The sequence below is a fragment of the Trichechus manatus genome, unplaced genomic scaffold, assembly GCF_000243295.1.
Source record: "Trichechus manatus latirostris isolate Lorelei unplaced genomic scaffold, TriManLat1.0 scaffold00056, whole genome shotgun sequence".
Taxonomy (NCBI): Eukaryota; Metazoa; Chordata; class Mammalia; order Sirenia; family Trichechidae; genus Trichechus; species Trichechus manatus.
In genome coordinates, this window is record NW_004443992.1 from 15,296,517 (window position 1) to 15,316,623 (window position 20,107).

The window sequence follows — 20,107 nt, forward strand, 5'->3', positions numbered from 1 at the left end:
AGTAGATAGAGTAGTGAGCAAAACAAAAAAAGTGCATTTCCTCACAGAGCTTATATGATTTCAAATGGTGGACTGAATCTCAGTCTGAATTTGCACCTTAATTCCTTTGGGTAAACTGTATCACAATCAGTCACCTTCACGGAAAACATCCTTGCACAAGCTATCAAACAGGCAAAGACAAAATGCTGAGCGATGGAGCCTTCTTTGTCAGGAAGAGCTTAGAACAGTGTCGTGTGCCGGGTAGGTAAGTCCAGAGGGGTGGGTTGTCAAAGGCCACACAGCAAGTTAGTGGCAGAGTTAGGAATGACATCTGGGCTTCTTTATTCCCAGTCCAGTGATCTTTCCGTGGACTAGGTGCCTCGGCTTATTAGGTGATCTCAAAACCAATATTTTTTTTTTCCCTGTAAAATACCCAGCAGTAAAAGTTTATAGATTAAATGTGACTATTTTCCTGGTTCTGATACAATGTGTGATACAAAAGCTGGATATAAAATTATGTATCCAATATGATCTTGATATTATTAAAATATATGCATACATTTGTGTAGAAAAAATAAACTATGCAGGATTTTTTCTCTGTATGTTTGTGTACTTTTCAAATTTTCTTTAATGACTATCAGTTAATTTTGTATTAGAAAGTAAAAATACGAGTTAAATAATGATGAGCATTTTTTCCCTCTAAACCAACAAACAAACAAAAAAATAAGGATTTAAAGCAACAGATGATTAACACAGTATTAACCAGACACCTAACTACAAGCTTGGTAAGAAATATGTCGAGGTGGGGATGACAGTCATCTATTCAAGTAACTAAAATGGCCTCAAAAAACAATGGCAGCCTCAATGGCTAAGATTTTGTTTATAGATGCCCCGTATTTATCCAGTGACTTAATGGCATAAAGGGTCAGGTCAGCCTTGAGGATTTCACAAAAGTCTTGTCTGTGTTAGCAGACATTCTGAAACATTTTGACATGTGAATATAGGAGCCACCAGGCCAAGGTGAAATGTTATTTACCAAGTTATTCTTGACCAAAGTTTAAAAGCCAAAAATACTAGCATTGTGTTCAAGAGTTTTTATCAAGGAAAACCTTCACTGACACAATAAATACATTTAAAAGTACGTAGTCATACGGCCTAAGAAGAGTAGAATTCCATCTTCATAAGTCACCACCCAGCTCCTGCCACTCACAAAATATATGAGCTCTCTGGGCTTCAGTTTTTCCACCCCAAAAATGTTTAGTCTCCAGTCCTTTCTACCTGTTGGTTTATGATTCTAAAACACAGGCAGGAGTCTTAACCTCCACCATCAAAGCCACCGAGAAAGTTCCTCAATATGCTTGTCTTCAATACCAGAGAGAGAAAAGAACAATAAGCAGACTGAAGGAAGCAGTTCCTCTCAGAAAAGGTACCTATCAAGAGGAGTTCAAATTCCCTCTAGCTGTTTCTAGGATCCCACACCTCATTACAATACTGAGTGGCTGCTTCCCAAGAAAAGCCACAGAAAGGAAATATCATTAAAAAAGAGGACATACATTGGGGGAAGCTGTTCCATCCCTTAAGCCTGACCTAGCCAAGGCTGTTGTTCTCCGTTGTTGAACAGGATGTAACAAGACTGCCAAGCGCAGCCCACAAACCTGCTAATTAGGTGCACTGACAGTGTTTGTTTTGGAACCATTTACCAACAAAGGAATGTGTCAGGCTGATTAGGGAGAAAAGGGTATGTAATGTATGTGTACTCAAGTCCAGATGAGGGCATAATCCAGGTATTCACCCTGTTTGTGCAAGGACTGACAAAAACGAAGGCTGAGTAAATAGGCCACAGAAGAAAACCAGCTTCTGAGCAGGGCTTCTCTCTCCTTCCCTGCAATTTTGTTTCTCCGTCTCCCCATCTCCCCCTCCCTCCCCCGCCCCCCAAAAAAGAAAATCCTGCCTAACCATGGAACTCTTCTTCAAAAAATTAAAAACTACAACTGGCTTCCCAGAAAACACAGAAGAGCCTTTGTAAGGCTGCTGGGGTTTGATGATTTTCTAGGCACATAAGTAAGGGACAACTTTAGGCAAACCTATCTCCACATTCAGCCTCTACCCTTTCCCCATGCTCTGCGTTAAAACAGGCAAATCAATGGGAAGTAGGGTACCAGAAAACACAGCGCTTACTGGGCTGCTAAAGTTGTGCTGAGTAAAAGTTATGCATCTCAGCATCTTCTAAGGGAAGAGAGAATTCTACATTTTATAATAAAGCAGGTTTTTTCTCTTTTTAAACGTATCTTTATAAGGTTTGACTACAATTATCCATTTGAAACTTCAAGCGTATATAAAGCTTAAGGAAAGGCAGAAAGTGCCAAGGTAAAGAAAAAAGTCCATGCCCCAACAAGTTTAGGTCCTTAGGGTGGCTGGGTGGTATGAATTGCAATGAAATGCAAAATGACAAAGTCCAATTCAAAAGGTCAAGTGTGTTCGGAGGAGTCTTCACGTTCTTCAGTAAAAGTTGGACATTTCTGGAGTTTGGCCAGATGGATGAAACAATGGAGCTTGGACAATGTTCTTTGGGAGGCCTTCTTTTTCTGTAAGTTAACCCAACAAAGTAGATTTGAAAGATATAAAAAAGGATAAGCTCTGTTAGAAACTCGCTTGCTATGGACTTTCCCATGAGGCTAATTGTTTGTTCTCAACAGACAGATGTAGGAAATGTGTTTTAAACGTGCGCAGATTGGACATGGTGTCAGAGCATATTCGCTCAACTGGTAAGAGTTTGGTGTTGATGTAAGGTCAAGGTTCAGAGTGCAATCGTTATTCCCTGGAGGAAAGGAAGGAATGGTCAACTAGCTTTACACAAAGAAAAGCTGGCAAGTACTGCACAAACTGCACCCTTGAACCCCATCGCTTTATAAAACAAGTAACCCCTTTAGAAGAGTAACCACTGAGTTGCAGATGTTCCACTAAGACAGGAATAACACTTCCTCTGATGCTTTCCCTAGAGCATGTGAATGTTGTTGACCGGGACAGGCTGATGTTCCCACCACAGAAATACCTGAAATGGCAGATCAGTTGCCTCATTCTTACATATGAAGCTATAGTATTACTTCAGACTTTTACTATGCTTCTCCATCTTTGGAAGTATTTTAAAATCTTTTAGCTAATTACTTTATTTAAAAAGCTTTGTCAGCATCCTGATGAATATACATATACTTGGGAGAGCTGCATCAAACAATAAATACTTATGGAATGCCTACTGTACAGAGGACACCAGGCTTAGTGTTAAGTATAATCTTCTCTTTTTTTGCAATCACTACTATTTATTTCCAAAACTTTTTCATCACCGCAAACTGAAACTCAGTACCCATTAAGTAATAACTTCCTATTACCCACATTCCACCCCCACCCCCAGACCCCTGGTAACCACTAATCTACTTTCTGTCTCTATAGCATTTGCCTATTACAGATATTTCATTTAAGCGAGATCATGTGATATTTGTCCTTTTCCATCTGGCTTATTTCATGTAGCATAATGTATTCATTTATGTCATACATAGCGTATATCAGAACTTCATTTCTCTTATGGCAGAATAATATTCCATTGTATGTATTATAATCTTCTTATAGTATGCTTATATTTAAATCTAGCTGAAAATGGTATACCAAAAAACTCAAGCCTGTTGTTGTTGAGTTGATTCCGACTCCTAGTGACCCTATAGGACAGTGTAGAACTGCCCCATGGGGTTTCTGAGGAGTGGCTGGTGGATTCAAACTGCCAACCTTTTGGACAGCAGCTGAGCTCTTAACCACTGCACCACCAGGGCTCCAAAAATGGTATAGGGGCCAGAAAATCTTGACGGGCAATGTTCTCCATTTTGGAAAAACTGTGGGGATGATTTGTATGGCACATGAAAAAATCAACAAAGCCCAATGGATTGGGACAGAAAGGATGGAACTGATTTATGCTAGCTAGTTTATTCTGTAAGTCTCATGTTAAAATGCACGCTGAGTGTTTTTAAGATGAAGTGCTTATATATTTGTGATCTTGAAGCATTTCAAGATTCAGGAATGGCATCTTCTCAGAAATGATGAAAGCAGGATGATCTCCTTAGCAGCATTAGGAAAGGTGTCCTTAGGAACAAGAGAAGATGAGTAACATGTAGATACGCCAGCAAGAAAGCTGGATAGGGGGATAATTGAAAGATATTTCCAGATACAGGTTTAGGTTCATTTTATGGATTTAGGTGACTTTTTTGTGTGTGTTTATATTCATTGTTTTCCTTCAAGGTTTACAGCAGAATCAACCTAAATATCTGACTTGTAATTCTTAAAAGTTAGAGCCCTTATTTCTTATTCTCAATGGAGGAGGGCATGTTTTGTCATTTCTATTTCTTTAGGATGTGGGATCTTATCATTGTCTTAGCAGAATGTTTACCTCTGAAAGCTGTGCTTTAGTTGTAGTCATCTAGGATGGTAAATGCTGGATTAGGCTTAAGTACAGCAGTCTTGCGATTCATGTTCTTCCTATTGTATTTAAAATCTTGCAATTTGGATTTTAGTGTTTCCTACTTAGGTTAGGGAGAGGTAATTTGTGTTTGAAAAGAAACAATATCTCAAGGTAAAACTGTCAGCATTATTTTCTGAAGGCAGGGGAGGCTGCTGCAGTGCAGCAAGCTGGGGTTTACATCCTTAAACCTGATTAAGCTGCAGCCTCAGAATTCTTCCTTCCATGCGGGGGACCGGGTAGATTTCTGGCCAATGCACCTCATGTGCAGCCCCTACCTATCTGTCAGTGGAGGCTTGCATGTTGCTATGATGCTGAATAAGTTTCAGTGGAGCTTCTAGACTAAGACAGACTAGGAAGAAAGGCGATCTAATCTGAAATCAGCCAGTGAAAAGCCTATGGATTACAATGGTCTGATCCACAACTGCTCATAGAGATGGTGCAGGACTGGGCAGCATTATGTTCCACTGAGCATGGGGTTGCTATGAGTTGGGGTTGCTATGAGTTGGGGTCAACTCACACACCCACTGCTGTCGAGTAGATTCCAACTCATAGTGACTTTATAGAATAGAGCAGAACTGCCCCATAGGTTTCCAAGGCTGTAAGCTTTACAGAAACGCACTGCCACATCTTTCTTCTATGGATTGGCTGGTGGGTTTGAACTGCTGACCTTTCAGTTAGCAGCTAAGCGCTTAACCGCTGTGCCACCAGGGCTCTTTTGGGGCCAACTAGAGGGTAGCTAACAACAACACAACAGCTCCCAAAGGTGCACCTTCGCAAACCTGACCTGCCTAGGAATGCTCCTGAGGTGGAATTTCTGCCATGGTCTCCTTGCCCATTCTCCTCACAACAGAACTTCTGCCAGTTGACAAAAGAAAGGCCTGTCTTTCACCTATCCGCATTTAACTATGGCTCATTGCTCCAAGTGTAAAAACTTCAAGGGTAGCAAACAAAGGAACAGTTCAAAATACTATTTTGGGAGGAGTCTTATTTAATGATTGTGTTGTTGCTGTACGCTGTTGAGTCGATTCCGACTCATAGTCATGGAGGTACATAATTTTTCAGATTTCTTTTAGAGGGTATACTGCAAAAAGCTTTGAAGACTACACATATAGAAGAAGCAGTGATATTAGTGAAAAAAGCATTGATTTTGGAGTTGGAAATATTTGGGTTCAAGTTTTAAAAAGCCACGAGCCCTGGGAAAGTCACTTACCTTCTCTGAACCTTGGTTTCCCCATTGTTAAAATGGAGGTACTATATTCTCTCAGAGGACTGGTGTAAGAATTAGATGATGAGATATGTAAATTGTTGGCACTAGTACATGTTAGTGCCATTCCCCTATAATCGCATCACATTCTCTAGTGTCTGCCAGAGATGGTGCCCTACATATAAGTATGGCATGGACATTTTAAATGACAAATTCATTCTTCCTTCATAATGATTAAATGAACAAGGAAAAGAAAGTCTGAAAAAACTCACCTATGTTTGATGTGTGGTGATAATCAAACAAGTATGCAAAAACTGAGTATATTCTAATACTGAAGTACATAGATCAGTGCTTTAGAGTTCAATGTAGAGCTCTCTAATATTTTTAGAAATTATACAACTTCTTTCTCTCACCTACAACGCACATCATTCCTGTGGATTATACCGCCTCTAGGAGCTCTGGGTACACACCCTTGACCGTGACTCCTACCACACTTTAACAGACTGCCTATTTGCTTGTCTGTCTCTCACTAGACTGTAAACTATTTGTGAGCAAGGAGCAGAACCTAACCCGATGTAGTACACAGAGTACACTCAGTAAGTCATTTATTGAAAGAACGAATCGTTCTAATGCTTGTAAAATGTTTTTTACTGAATTGTAACTATGCCATTCAAATGATATTTGGGTCTGAAAGGGTATTAAGCATATTTCTGAGGACACAAGGGTGTTGAATTTAGCAAAATGGTCAAGGATATGTGGCAAAGAATCTACCTCAGTTCTAAGATTTTATATACAGATTTTAAAATATTTTTTACTATGGAAAATTTCAAACATATTAAAACATACAGGGAATAGTATAATAAACTCCTGTGCACCCATCATTCAGCTTCAGCAACTATCAACTCCTGGCCAGTCTCTTTTATCTGTATCTATTCCCCCTCTCCCACGATCAGATTATTTTCAGGCAAATCTCAGACATCATATTACTTAATCCATAAAGATTTCAGTTACACACAGATTTTAAAAATTTCCATCACTATTCAAATTTATATCACATTTATTTATTCAACACATCTTTACTGACATAAGTTTTAAATCAGCAACTTAGTATGTCTGATTAAAGTTTTCCTTTAATACATTTTTTATTAGTGTTTCTTTTTGCTCTTTCCCATTTTGTTCTTAGTTGCCAGCAAATCAATTCTGATGCATTGTGACCCTGTGTGTACAAAGCAGTACTGCTTCATAGGATTTTCAAGGCTGTGACCTTTCAGAAGCAGATCACCAGGCCTGTCCTCCAAGGTGCCCTGAGTGGGTTCGAACTACCAACCTTTTGGCTGGTAGTCGAGTGCTTAATGGTTTGTGCCACCCAGGGACTCCCATTTCCCATATACTTGTATAATCTTCTCCCAGTGTTTAACTGGAAACTGAATACCAAGAGAAAGCTCAAGGGGTTGTTGGAAAGTATTATTAACCTGGAATTCCAGGAAGGCTGGTCAGGGTTCCTTATGACTCAGACATTTGTGCAAGCTTAGAGAGCTGCATCTGACCAAGGGAGAGAGAGATTCCAAACAGCTACACGTTCTTTCCTGCTGGGTAAGGGCCCCTGTGAGCCCAGAGATGTGCTAATGTGGTCGTTTTGGTTGTGAGAACCCAGCCCCTCTGACTAGGACCACAGCTGTTTTAGAGAAGTGATTCTTTCTTCTGGTTGCACCTTAATATCAGCTGTGGATCCTTTGAAAATATAGATTCTGGGGATTAAAAAAAAAAAAAAAAAAAAACCAAGCCTCTCAGGAGCTTCTGATGTGTAGCCAGAGGGGAAAGTCTCTTCTCTACTCAGGGGATGAGTCCTAGGACTGAGGGCTTTAAAAGTGTGTGCGCAGCCCAGTGCCCAGCTCTTAGTTCTTAATATCATTCTCCAATAAAAGGAACCAGGGTCCTTCGAGAAATGGCTGATTCTGTAAATCTGAAATTTCTCTAATGAATAAAGTTTATTAAAAATTGCAGGCTTAGCTTTGATCTTAGAGTCAACCGTTCAGTTGAATGAATTTTTAAATTTTAATTAATAGACTTTATTTTGTAGAATAGTTTTAGATTTACAGAAAAATGAAGAGATAGTGCAGAGATTCCCATATACCCTCCCCCTCCCCTACAAACAGTTTCCCCAACTATTAACATCTGGGAGCCCTGGTGGCACAGCGGTTAAGAGCTTGGCTGCTAACCAAAAGGTCAGCAGTTTGAATCCACCAGCTGCTCCTTGGAAATCCTATGGGGCAGTTCTACTCTGCCCCATAGGGTTGCTATGAGTCGGAATTGACTTGATGGCAACGGGTTATTAACGTCTTGCATCAGTGTGGTACACTTGTTACGTTAATGAACCAATATTAATTCATTATTATTAACTAAACTCCACAGTTTACAGTAGGGTTCACTCTTTGTGTTGTACAATACTATAGATTTTGACAAATACATAATGTCATATATGCACCATTACAATAGGAGCCCTGGTGGTGCAGTGGTTAAGTGATCATAGCTGCTAACCAAAAGGTTGGCAGTTTGAATCCGCCAGCTGCTCCTTGGAAACCGTATGGGGCAGTTCTACTCTGTCCTGTAGGGTTGCTATGGGTTGGAATTGACTCGATGGCAACAGGTCCCTCCTCCTGAACCCTTGGCAACCACTGATCAGTTTTATTATCTCTATAGTTTTGCCTTTTCCCGAATGTCACATAGTTGGGATTACAGAGTATGTAGCCTTTTCACACTGGCTTCTTTCACTTAGTGATACACATTTATAGTTCCTCCATGTTCTTTTTGTGGTTTGATAGCTCATGTCTTTTTATCACTGAGTAACATTCCATTGTTTTGTTTATCTATTCACCTACGGAAGAACATCTTTGTTGTTTCTAGTTTTTCAGCAATTATGAATAGAGCTGCTATGAACACTTGTAAGAAGGTTTTTATGAGGACAGAGTTTTTAGTTCATTTGGGTAAATACCTAGGAGCGCAATTTCTGGGTCATATGGTAAGACTATGTTTAGCTTTGTAAAAAAACTGCCAAATTGTCTTCCAAAGTGGTTGTATCATTTTGCATTCCCACCATCAATGAACTGCTCTGCATTCTCGACAGCATTTGGTATTGTCAGATTTTTGGATTTTAGCCATTCTAATAGGTGTGTAGGAGCCCTGGTGGTGCAGTGGTAAAGTGCTTGGCCATTAACTGAAAGGTTGGTGGTTTGAACCTACCAGCTGCTCTGTGGGAGAAAGATGTGGCTATCTGCTTCCATAAAGATTACAGCCTTGGAAACCCTATGGGGGCAGTTCTACTATCTCCTGTAAGGTTGCTATGAGTTGGAATTGACTCAACAGCAGTGGGTTGTTGAATTGGTGTGTAGTGGTATCTCACTGTTTTTCAATGTGGAATTCCCTAATAATATATGATGCTGAGCATTTTTTCATATAGTTATTTGCCATCTGTACATCTTCTTTGGTAAGATGTCTGTTCAGATCTTTTGCCCATTTTTATTTGGGTTGTTTGTTTTCTTATCGCTGAGTGTTAACAGCTTTTTGTATGTTTTGGATACAAGTCCTTTTATCAGATATATATATTGCAAATATTTTCTCCTAGTCTGTGGCTTATCTTTTCATTCTCTCAGTGCCTTTTACAGGGCAGAAGTTTTTAATTTTAATAAACTCCAACTTATCATTTTTTCTCTCCTGGATTGTGCTTTGGGTGGTATATTTAAAAATGTATCACCAACTCAGTAATTCCATTCCTAGGTATATACTCAAAATAATTGTAAGCAAGGACTCAGATACCTGTACAACAATGTTCATTGCAGCATTATTCACAACATCCAAAAGGTTAAAACAACCCAGTGTCTATCAACAGATGAATGGATAAACAAAATGTGATATATACATATAATGGACTATCATTCAGCCACAAGAAGGAATGAAATTTTAATGTATGCTACAACATGAATGAACCATGAACACATTATGCTAAGTGAAATAAGCCAGACACAAAAGAACAAATATTGTATGATTCCACTTATATGAAATATCTAGAATACAGAAAGTAGATTAGAGGTTACCAGAGGCAGGGGAGGGGAGGAATGGGCAGTGATTATTTAACAGGCAGAGTTTCTGTTTGGGATGATAAAAAATTTTGGAAACAGATGGTGATGTTGGTTGCACAACATCGTGAATGTAATTAATGCCAATGAATTATATACTTAACAACGGTTAAAATGGCAAATTTTATGCCAAATATATTTTTTCACGATTAAAAAACAAAACAAAAAAAGTCATCACCAAGCCCAAGATCACCTAGATTTTATCCTGTGTTATCTTCTAGAAGTTTTACACATTTATGCATTTTACATTTAGGCCTAAGATCCATTTTGAGTTAATTGTTGGTCTTTTGCAATTTGACTATGATATTCCCAGGTGAAGATATTTTGGTATCATCCTGCTTGCTCTTTCTTCAGTCTTTAACATATAAATAATAGTTATTTTAAATTTCCTGTCTAATAATTTCAGAATCTGTGTCATATCTGAGTCTGGTTCTGAAACTTGCTTTGTCTCTTTAGACTGTGTTTTTCTTGCCTGTAATATGCCTTGTAATTTTATGTTGAAACCTAGACATGATGTATTGGTAATAAGAACTGAGGTAACTTGTCTTTTAGTTTGAAGTTTTATGCTAATCTGTCTAGGAGCTGGGCTGTGTTTAATATTTGTTGTAGCTATTAGTGCCAGAGTCTTTAGTTTCTTTTTTTTTTTTTAATTGCACTTCAGATGAAGGTTTACAGAACAAACTAGCTTCTCATTAATCAGTTAGTATACACATTGTTTTATGACATTGGTTAACAACCCCATGACATGTCAACACTCTCCCTTCTTGACCTTGGGTTCCCTATTACCAGGTTTCCTGTCCCCTCCTGCCTTCTAGTCCTTGCCCCTGGGCTGGTGTGCCCCTTTAGTCTTGTTTTGTTTTATGGGCCTGTCTAATCTTCGGCTGAAGGGTGTCTGGGGGTCATACTCTTGCGGTTTCAGTTTCCTTTTTTGTGTGTGTGGATTCTTTAAAATTTCCTACATAAAAGATTGTCCTCTGTGACTAAAGGCAGTTTTCTTTTTCCCAATCTGAGCCTTTAATTTCTCTCTCTCTGTCATTTTCTCTTTTTGTCTTATTTTACTGGCTAGAACCTCTACAATGTTAAATAAAAGAGACAAAAACAGACATCCTTGCCTTGTTACCAGTTTTACAGGGAAAGTATTCAATCTCTCACCATTAAGTGTGATGTTAGCTGTAGGTTTTTTGTAAATGCCCTCTATCAAGTTGAGCAAGTTTCCTTCTATCTCTAATTACGATTTTTTTTTTTTTCGTAAATGGGTGCTGGATTTTGTCAAATGCTTTTTATGTGTCTGTTTAGATAATTGTTGAGTTTTTGTCTTTTATTTTATTAATATAGTGTGATAGTTAAGGTTGTGTGTCAACTTGGCTGGGCCATGATTCTCAGTGGTTTGGCAGTTTTGTAATCATGTAGTCATCTTCCATGATGTGATCTGATGTGATCAGCCAATCAGTTGTAAGGGGAGTTTCCTCAGGGGTGTGACCTACATCCAATATATATATGGATATTTTGGCAAAGCTCACTTGCTTGCTCTGGGTCCTGCATCTGGCTCATCATCATCTGACCTCCGGTTCTTGGGACTTGAGCCAAATACCCGTTGTATTGCCTGCTCTGCAGCCTGAGAGTCAGCAGTCTGCTATCTTACCTGCGAATCTTGGATTTGTTGGCCTCCACAGCCCATGAGCCAGTGGCCTGCCATCTGACCTGCTAATCTTGGGTTCATCAGCCCCTGCAGCTTATAGGAGTCAGAAGAAGCCTCCAGCCTGACGCCTGACTCACGGATTTGGGACTTGCCAACCTCTACAGCCATGTGAGCCATTTCCTTGAGATAAATCTCTCTTTATATATATATATAGATACATAGATAGATAGATAGATAGATAGATACATACATACATACACACACATATACACTTCACTGGTTTTGTGTCTTTAGAGCCTAAGGTATATAGTGTATTAAATTAATTGATTTTTGGATGCTAAATCAACCTTGCTTTACTGGGATAAATCTCACTTGGTCAGGATGTATAATATTTTTTACATGTCGCTGAATTTGGTTTGCTAATATTCTTTTAAGGAGTTTTGTGTCTTTGCTTATGAAGGATATTCGTTTGCAGTTTTCTTGTCATGTTTTTATCTGGCTTTGGTATGCGGGTAATACAGAATTCATAAAATGAGTTGGGAAATGTTCTCTCATCTTCCATTCTCTGAAACAGTTTGTGAAGAATTGGCATTATTTTTTAAAATATTCAACAGAATTCCCTAATGTAGCTATCTGGGCCTGGATTTTTCTTTATGGGAAGATTTTTAAATTACTAATAAAATTTCTTAACTTGTTATAGGTCTACAAATATTTATGTTTCTTCCACAGTCAATTTTGGTACTTTGTGTCTTTCTAGGAATTTGTCCATTGCATTTAAGTTGTCTGATTAATTGGTATAAAGTTGTTTATAGTATTCCTTTATAGTCAGTAGTGATATACCTTCTTTCATTCCTGATTTTGGCAATTTCTGTCTTATCTCTTAATTCCTTGGTCAGTCTAGCTAAGGGTGTGTTAATTTTATTGATCTTTTCAAACAACTAACTTTTGGTTTCACTGATCTATTGTTTTTCTGTTTTCTATTTCATTAATATCTGCTCTAATCTTTATTATTTCCTTTTTTCTGCTTGATTTGGGTCTAGGTTGCTCTTCTTTATCTAGTTTTTAAGGTAGAATCCTAGGTTATTGATTTAAGACCTTCCTACTTCCCGGATATAGGTACTCATAGCTATAAATTTCATTCTAAGCACTACTTTAGTACATCCCATAAATTTTGATATATTGTTTCATTTTTGGAGCCCTGGCGGTACAGTGGTTAAAGTGCTCAGCTGCTAACTGAAAGGTCAGCAGTTCAAACCCGACCTGCTCACTTGCAGGATATGGAGAAGGAGGTGGAGTAGTCTGCTTCCATAATGATTTACAGCCTTTGAAACTGTATGCCATAAGTTCTACTCTGTCCTATAGGATCACTATGAGGGGGAATCGACTCAACAGCAGTGCGTTTGGTTTCATTTCCATTCAATTAAAAATATTTTTTTAATTTCCTTTTTGATCTTTTCTTTGACCCATGAGTTATTGAGAAGTATATTGTTTAATTGCCAAATATTTTGCAGTTTCCCAGAATTTTTTCTATTGTGGATCTTTAATTCCATTGTATCAGAGAACATACTTGGTATGGTTTCAATCTTTTTAAATTTATTGAGGTTTGTTTTGTGGGCCAGCATATGATCTACTCAATTAGATGTATGTTTTTAAATTGAATTTTATTTTTTTATTTAAAAAAATTTAAATTGAGATATAATTTACATACCATACAATTCACCCTCTTAATGTATACAGTTCAGTGGTTTTTAGTGTATTCTCAAGATCATATAACCATCACCACAATTCAATTCCAGAACATGTTTATCACCCTAAAAAGAAACTTGTATCCATTAGTAGTTACTTCTCCTTTCCTCCTTCCCCCAAGTCTCTGACAATCACTAATCTACTTTCTGTCACTATGGATTTGCCTATCTGGACATTTCATATAAATGGAATCATACAATATGTGGCCTTATGTGAGTGACTTCTTTTACTTAGCATAATTTTGTTAAGGTTCATCCACATTGTAGCATGTACTAGTACTTTTTTTTGGATGGATATACCACATTATGTTTATCCATTCATCAGTTGATATACATTTGGATTGTTTCCATTGTTTGGCTATTATAAACAGTGATGCTATAAGCATTTGTGTACAAGTTTTTGTGTGGGATGCATTTTGAAGAGGTGTGTCTAAATCTCTAGGCTATGGGTCAAGAACCTGTACTCAAGAAACTGGAGACTGCAGCGTACGTATGGTTGTGTGTTTTTGTGTCTGTATTTCTGTATGTGTGGCCAACCCAACTTCCTGGGAGTTTACAAATAGTCTTTGGGCTTAAGAAGAGGCCAGAATGGCTGAGTCAACTCTTAAGACCTAGCTCTACCCTACATGTTTCAACTCTCCCTGGCTATATGCCTCACCTTCTGTTCTGAACCACAGTGTAAGTGAGCCCTGCAGGGTGGGAAATGAGCCATTATATTCATGCCCAAAGAATCCAGTGCATGTACACACAAACAGTGTATATTTCTATTACACTTTTGGGATGAAAGGAAAAGTGATATGTATCATTTTGTGATTCAAAAAAAGCAACAGTAAAAACCCTGCTCTTATGTTAGTGCGGAAAAAATTATCCATCAATCAATGGATGTGATGATGCCCAAATATTACTTTGGTTAGAAGAATAATCCCACATAAACTTCCACTTTTCTCTCCTTTGGGTCCTAAAACTTTCATCACTACACTGCAGTGCATCTGTGGAGACAAGTATGTGGTGAGCCAGACAGCTGTTCACCGGGGTCCTCTAGTTTTATTCCTAGAGGCCCATCAATTTTGGCTTTCCTCTATGACTGCCATTTCCTATTGCCTTTCACTTGGCCCTGAAAAGGTTGTAAAGATTCTTCTTCCCCAATCTTCATTCTAAAAATGAATCTGAACACTGTTACCTAAAAAGGCAGAGCTAGGGTATGTTTCTTTTCAACTCTGTTATCTCATTCTGGAAAAAGGTAGCAAGGTAAAAGCTGAAATTAAATATAAGAAACCATAGGGTAAAAAAATGTTCTCTAAGTATAATGGAAACCCAATTCAGGCTGAGACAGAGACACAGTACTTGACTAAAAGTTGGCCTTCCTTTGCCAAATCAAACTGCATGTGACATATTCAGGTATTCTTTTATGAGACAAGATATTCAGTACCTGCTTGTTGAAATATCCTCAAAGGGGTAGAGGATCTCTCCATTGTTACAGATTTCGCAGATGAACCCCTTCTGGCTACACAGACTGCAGCTGTACACGTGTGAGGTGGCAAATTTAATGACCTTGCCCAAGAATGGAGCCAGCTTTCCCTCTATCACCTGCAGAAAGAGAAATGGGACAGGGAAGCAAATTCATTGAGAACAGAAGTCTTGCGGATGCAGGAGGACTGGAATTCCTTTCCTTTACACAACAGGAAAACCTCTAATTACAATTTCTCAGCAACTAGGAGAAAGAAAAGACATAGTATTTTAGGTCTGAAAGAACTCTCATTTAAACTACTGGAGGTTGGAAAATGAAGATGCTCAAACTTCTTTTGTATTCCTTTCTTTGTAATGTGGTACAGGGCATTGAGGACCAAGAAATGGGGAGCCCTACTTCCAGAGATCAAGTTCACAGTTACGGTGTGGTATAAGAGGAGTGTGATGGATTTCCCAAAATAAAGTCAAAACATAAGGGTACATATCAATGTAGAATTTTATGTTGTAAATTCAATAACACCTTTTCGCCATATCCTCTTAAGACTATACAGCAAATGTGGGGGAAACATATATGTATATATGTATTTTTGCTGCTGGTAAGTATAATAATACAAAGAGGTTGTAAACTGGCAGTTTGAGGGCCATATTCAGCCTATAGATTTTTTAAAAAAATCTTGTACATTGTTTTTTAAAAATGAGCCTGTTTAAAGATTGAGAGGTTCCACAGAAAAGTCCAGATTTTGGCTTCACCTGGAAGATAGAAGATTTTACAAAACTAAGCCTGAATTCTACTATGATGATGGGGCTGCTTGCTCCAGGTAAGGCACATTTCCTCTGGTGACAGTCATCCCCCCAGGCCCTAGTGTCTTGCATCTGCTTGTCTCACCTGTTGGGCCTGCAAACAACCATGAGTTTAGGACCCATGGGCAGTCAGATTCCTCCTCACTTAACTAACACTGTATAGGCTTCAAACACTTCAGGAGTTCACACGCTAACAAGATAAAATTTGCCTTTATTTCACTCACATTAACACATGTGCCTATACACGCTAATTTTGATATAAAAAAAAAGAACAAAATAAATTTTCTTTTGGAAATAACTGAATACTTTCTTGCAAATGTTAACATAAAAATAACATCTGAGGGAAATGTAGGAAACCATACCTAAAGAGAAATTACAATGCCAAGATGAGTAAGTAGTAGTACTGGTTAATACAAAAATAAAAGACTACAAAGAATGTGATCATGTGTTCTTCCATAAAATAAAACTATACATTAATATTGGAGATAAAAACTGAGGTAGTTTTTAAAATATCATGGAAAAATCCCATGATGTTTTAAAAATAAACATAGTAGTGGTTACTTCTAGGGAGGGGAACAAGTTGGAGAAGTAAATCTTTCACTTTGTGTATTTTTGTGTTTTTCCACATTCAATGTGTATGTTTTTTTGATTAAAATGCAAAAAGTGCACAAAAAAAATCAGGTTTACTGCTTTATAAGAGTGGTTTTTTTCCTTAAGAAAGGGTGTAGAGATTATCCTGGGTCAAGCAGATAAATGTGCCACCATACTTGAACTTGCTCTTCTCCACATTATCTTTAGGAAGCCATAGATTGACCTCCTTTATTTATTTTCTTTCAGGGACAGTTAACTCCAATAAACCTCAGCAAGGCATGCTCCTAATAGCAACACATAATACATACTTTCTAGGAAATAACCACTACCAAATCATATATCCAACCACCAGTAAACACTTTCCAATATGTCATAGGGTTATTTCTAAATTGTGGTAACAATACTTCAACTGAGTTTGGTTTTCCTTACTTCACTCTTCCCTAAACAACTAAGGTTAATACCACAATTAAAAGAGAGGCACTAACAAACTATAATTCATTTAGGAGAAAACAACCAGCACGTAGAATAGTATGGAAGCCAGATGAGTAAAGATTGTTTGAAGGAACTGAGGATGAGAAGACCTCACAGAGGACATGAGAGGTATCATCCAGTATCTAAAAGATAAAATTAGCATCTATGCATAAAGCTTTTCCTCTGTTTAGGAGACAGGGTATGAACATTTTGAAGGCTCTTATTTTACCAGATTACACTGCCAGCAATGTATATTTATTCCTACTTAGAGCTAATTCTTATTTAAAACATGATACATATCTCTACCTTATTAAATCTTCTTTTATAATTGTTTAATAAAAAATGTGTGGTTTTTTTACCCTTGTATAAGCCATGCACATTTATTATTTAGGTTATTTCAAGGTTAAACTTTTGTATAATGTTTTTTTCTTATTAGCTACTGCTGGTACACTAGAAAATATTGGCACTAGAACATATTATTGGCACATACGAACATATTATTGAATTTTCCTCCATGCTAATCTGTTTAAGGTGATCTTTTTGGATTTTCTGGAAATAATCCCCTGGTCCCTTCCTTTCTAATATTTATATCGCTTGTTTATATGTCATGTCTTATTGCATTGTCCAGCACTTCTAAAACAATATTAAATAATAATGGTATTAATGGCCATTCATGTTATTTCACTGAGAATCAAACTGGAAATTAAGCGGTCTGTAGTGAGTAGCTCATTATCTCCATCAAACACATATATCCTGTCATTCACCAGTTTTTTTCCCTCTCTTTTAATAATAGCTTTATTGAGATATAATTTATACACCACACAATTCACCTATTTAAAGCACACAATTCAATGGTTTTTAGTATATTCACAGTTTTGCAATCATCACCACAATTTTAGAACATTTTCAACACTCACACCAAAAAAATACCTTGTACCTATTAGTGGTTACCTGGAGTAGTAGTTAAGTGCTACAGCTGCTAACCAAAAGGTCAGCAGTTCGAATCCACCAGGTGCTCCTTGGAAACTCTATGGGGCAGTTCTACTCTGTCCTATAGGGTCGCTATGAGTCAGAATCAACTTGATGACAACAGGTTTGATTTGGTTTTGGTTATTAGCAGTAACACTCCTTTCCCCCTTATCCCCCAGGACTATGCAACCAATAACCTACTTTTTGTATTTAAAGATTTGCCCATTACAGACATTTCACATAAACAGAATCATACAGATGTGGTCTTTTGTGACTGGCTTCCATCATTTAGCATATTTTCAGAGTTTATGTTGATTCTCTTTTAAATGTCTCTAGTATAAGTCTCTTTTTATCCATGCTCTCGTTACCACTCTCTAGATTAATAATCTAATTTCATTCACTGATCCCAGTCTTTGATCCATCCAGCATACATATTAATCAGTTTTAGACATCACTTTCATCATGTTATCATATTTCCCTCAAAGCTTCAGTGAAGTCTTATTTTATCATCAATAAAAACTCTTTACTCATTCATTCCATAATACTTCATTGAGTTACTATGTCCCAGATACTGAACACAAGAGTGAACTGGACAGAACTAGAGCTTACATTTTGCCTGGTGTGCAAGTGTCTCCATAAACTGATTCTAGACTACCACTCCTGCTGCATTTTCCAGTTCTCAATATATATCTTCTGCTGTGAGCAAACTTTTCCCTGGGTAGAAGATGCTTACTCTTGCTCCCATGCCTTCACCCATGTCATTCCTCTATCTGCGTTCTCTCTTCTTTTCTTAGCACTTACTTATATGTCACCTAGGCTTCAAGGCTCAGATCTACTCTTTCTTGATCTGAAAAGTCACCTTTGGCTTCTTCAGCTGTCGCTGACCTCCTGTGCTTCTCTCCAGTTATTGAAACCTTTATATCACATAATTCAATACAGAATTTGATGCTATTTCATACTCGTTGTTATTGTTTAAACAGGTGATTGTTTAACTTATCCGATTATATGCTGGACAGATAAAAGTGTTGATATTTGGTCATTTTCACCTATTAAAATGGCAATTTCATATGGGGTAACCTAAAAGAATGTAAGTTGCTTGAGGGCAAGACTGAGTCTTGTAAGCCTCTTAAATATCCTTTCTCCTCCAGGCCCCTAAACTCTTTATTATTTTGTTATTGTACTTTAGATGAAGGTTTACAGAACAAACTACCTTCTCATTAAACAGTAAACATATTGTTTTGTGACAATGGTTACCAACCCCATGACATGTCAACACTCTCCCTTCTCAACCTTGGGTTCCCTATTACCAGCTTTCCTGTCCCCTCCTGCCTTCTAGTCCTTGCCCCTGGGCTGATGTGCCCCTTTAGTCTCATTTTGTTTTATGGGCCTGTCTTAACTTTGGCTGAAGGGTGAACCTCAGGAGTGACTTCATTACTGAGTTAAAAGGGTGTCCGGTGGCCATACTATTAGGGTTTCTCCAGTCTCTGTCAGGCCAGTAAGTCTGGTCTTTTTTTGTGAGTTAGAATTTTGCTCTACATTTTTTTCCAGTTCTGTCCAGGACCCTCTACTGTGATCCCTGTCAGAGCAGTCAGTGGTGATAGCCGGGCACCATCTAGTTGTACTGGACTCAGGCTGGTGGAGGCTGTCATAGTTGTGGTCCATTAGTCCTTTGGACTAATCTTTCCCTTTTCTCTTTGGTTTTCTTCATTCTCACTTGCTCCTGATGGGGTGAGACCAGTGGAGTATCTTAGATGGCTGCTCACAAGCTTTTAAGATACCAGACGCTACTCACCAAAGTAGAATGTACAACATTTTCTTTAAAACTATGTTATGCCAATTGAGCTAGATGTTCCCTGAGACCATGGTCCCTCCAATCCTCAGCCCAGTAATTCAGTCCCTCAGGGAGTTTGGAGGTGTCTATGGAGCTTCCATGACCTTGCGTTTGACAAGTTGTGCTAGCTTCCCCAGTATTGTGTACTGTCTTACCCTTCACCAAAGTTACCACTTATCTATTGTATATTTAGTGTTTTTCCATCCCTACCCTTCCCCTCCCTTGCAACCATCAAAGATTGTTCCTTTTTGTGTGTAAACTTTTTCATGAGTTTTTATAGTAGTGGTCTCACACAATATTTGTCCTTTTGTGAGTGACTTATTTCACTCAGCGTATGCCCTTCAGATTCATCGATGTTGAGATGCTTCGCAGATTCATCACTGTTCTTTATCATTGCATACTACTCCATTGTGTGTATGTACCATAGTTTGTTTATCCATTCATCTGTTGATGGGTATCTAGGTTGTTTCCATCTTTTTGCTATTGTGAACAATGCTGCAATGAACACAGGTGTGCATATGTCTATTCATTTGACAGCTTTACTTCTCTAGGATATATTCCTAGGAGTGAGATTGCTGGATCATATGGTATTTCTATTTGTAGTTTTCTAACTGAAGAAAAAGTTCAACCCTCAAGTTGCAACACTGAAGGATTCTATGGGGAAAATATTAAACGATGCAGGAAGCATCAAAAGAAGATGGAAGGAATACACAGAGTCACTATACCAAAAAGAATTGGTTGACGTTCAACCATTTCAGGAGGTAACATATGAT

At 38.0% G+C, this 20,107-nt stretch overlaps 1 protein-coding gene across 1 annotated transcript in view; it reads right to left on the reverse strand.

Annotated features, from left to right (window-relative positions):
- Positions 1-20,107, reverse strand: part of PLEKHM3 (pleckstrin homology domain containing M3) — a 217,514-nt gene that overhangs the window by 19,156 nt on the left and 178,251 nt on the right. The window contains exon 7 of the mRNA XM_004378281.2: positions 14,634-14,791. Within this exon, the coding sequence (XP_004378338.1) occupies positions 14,634-14,791 (158 nt within the window). The remainder of the gene's footprint in view (positions 1-14,633; positions 14,792-20,107) is intronic.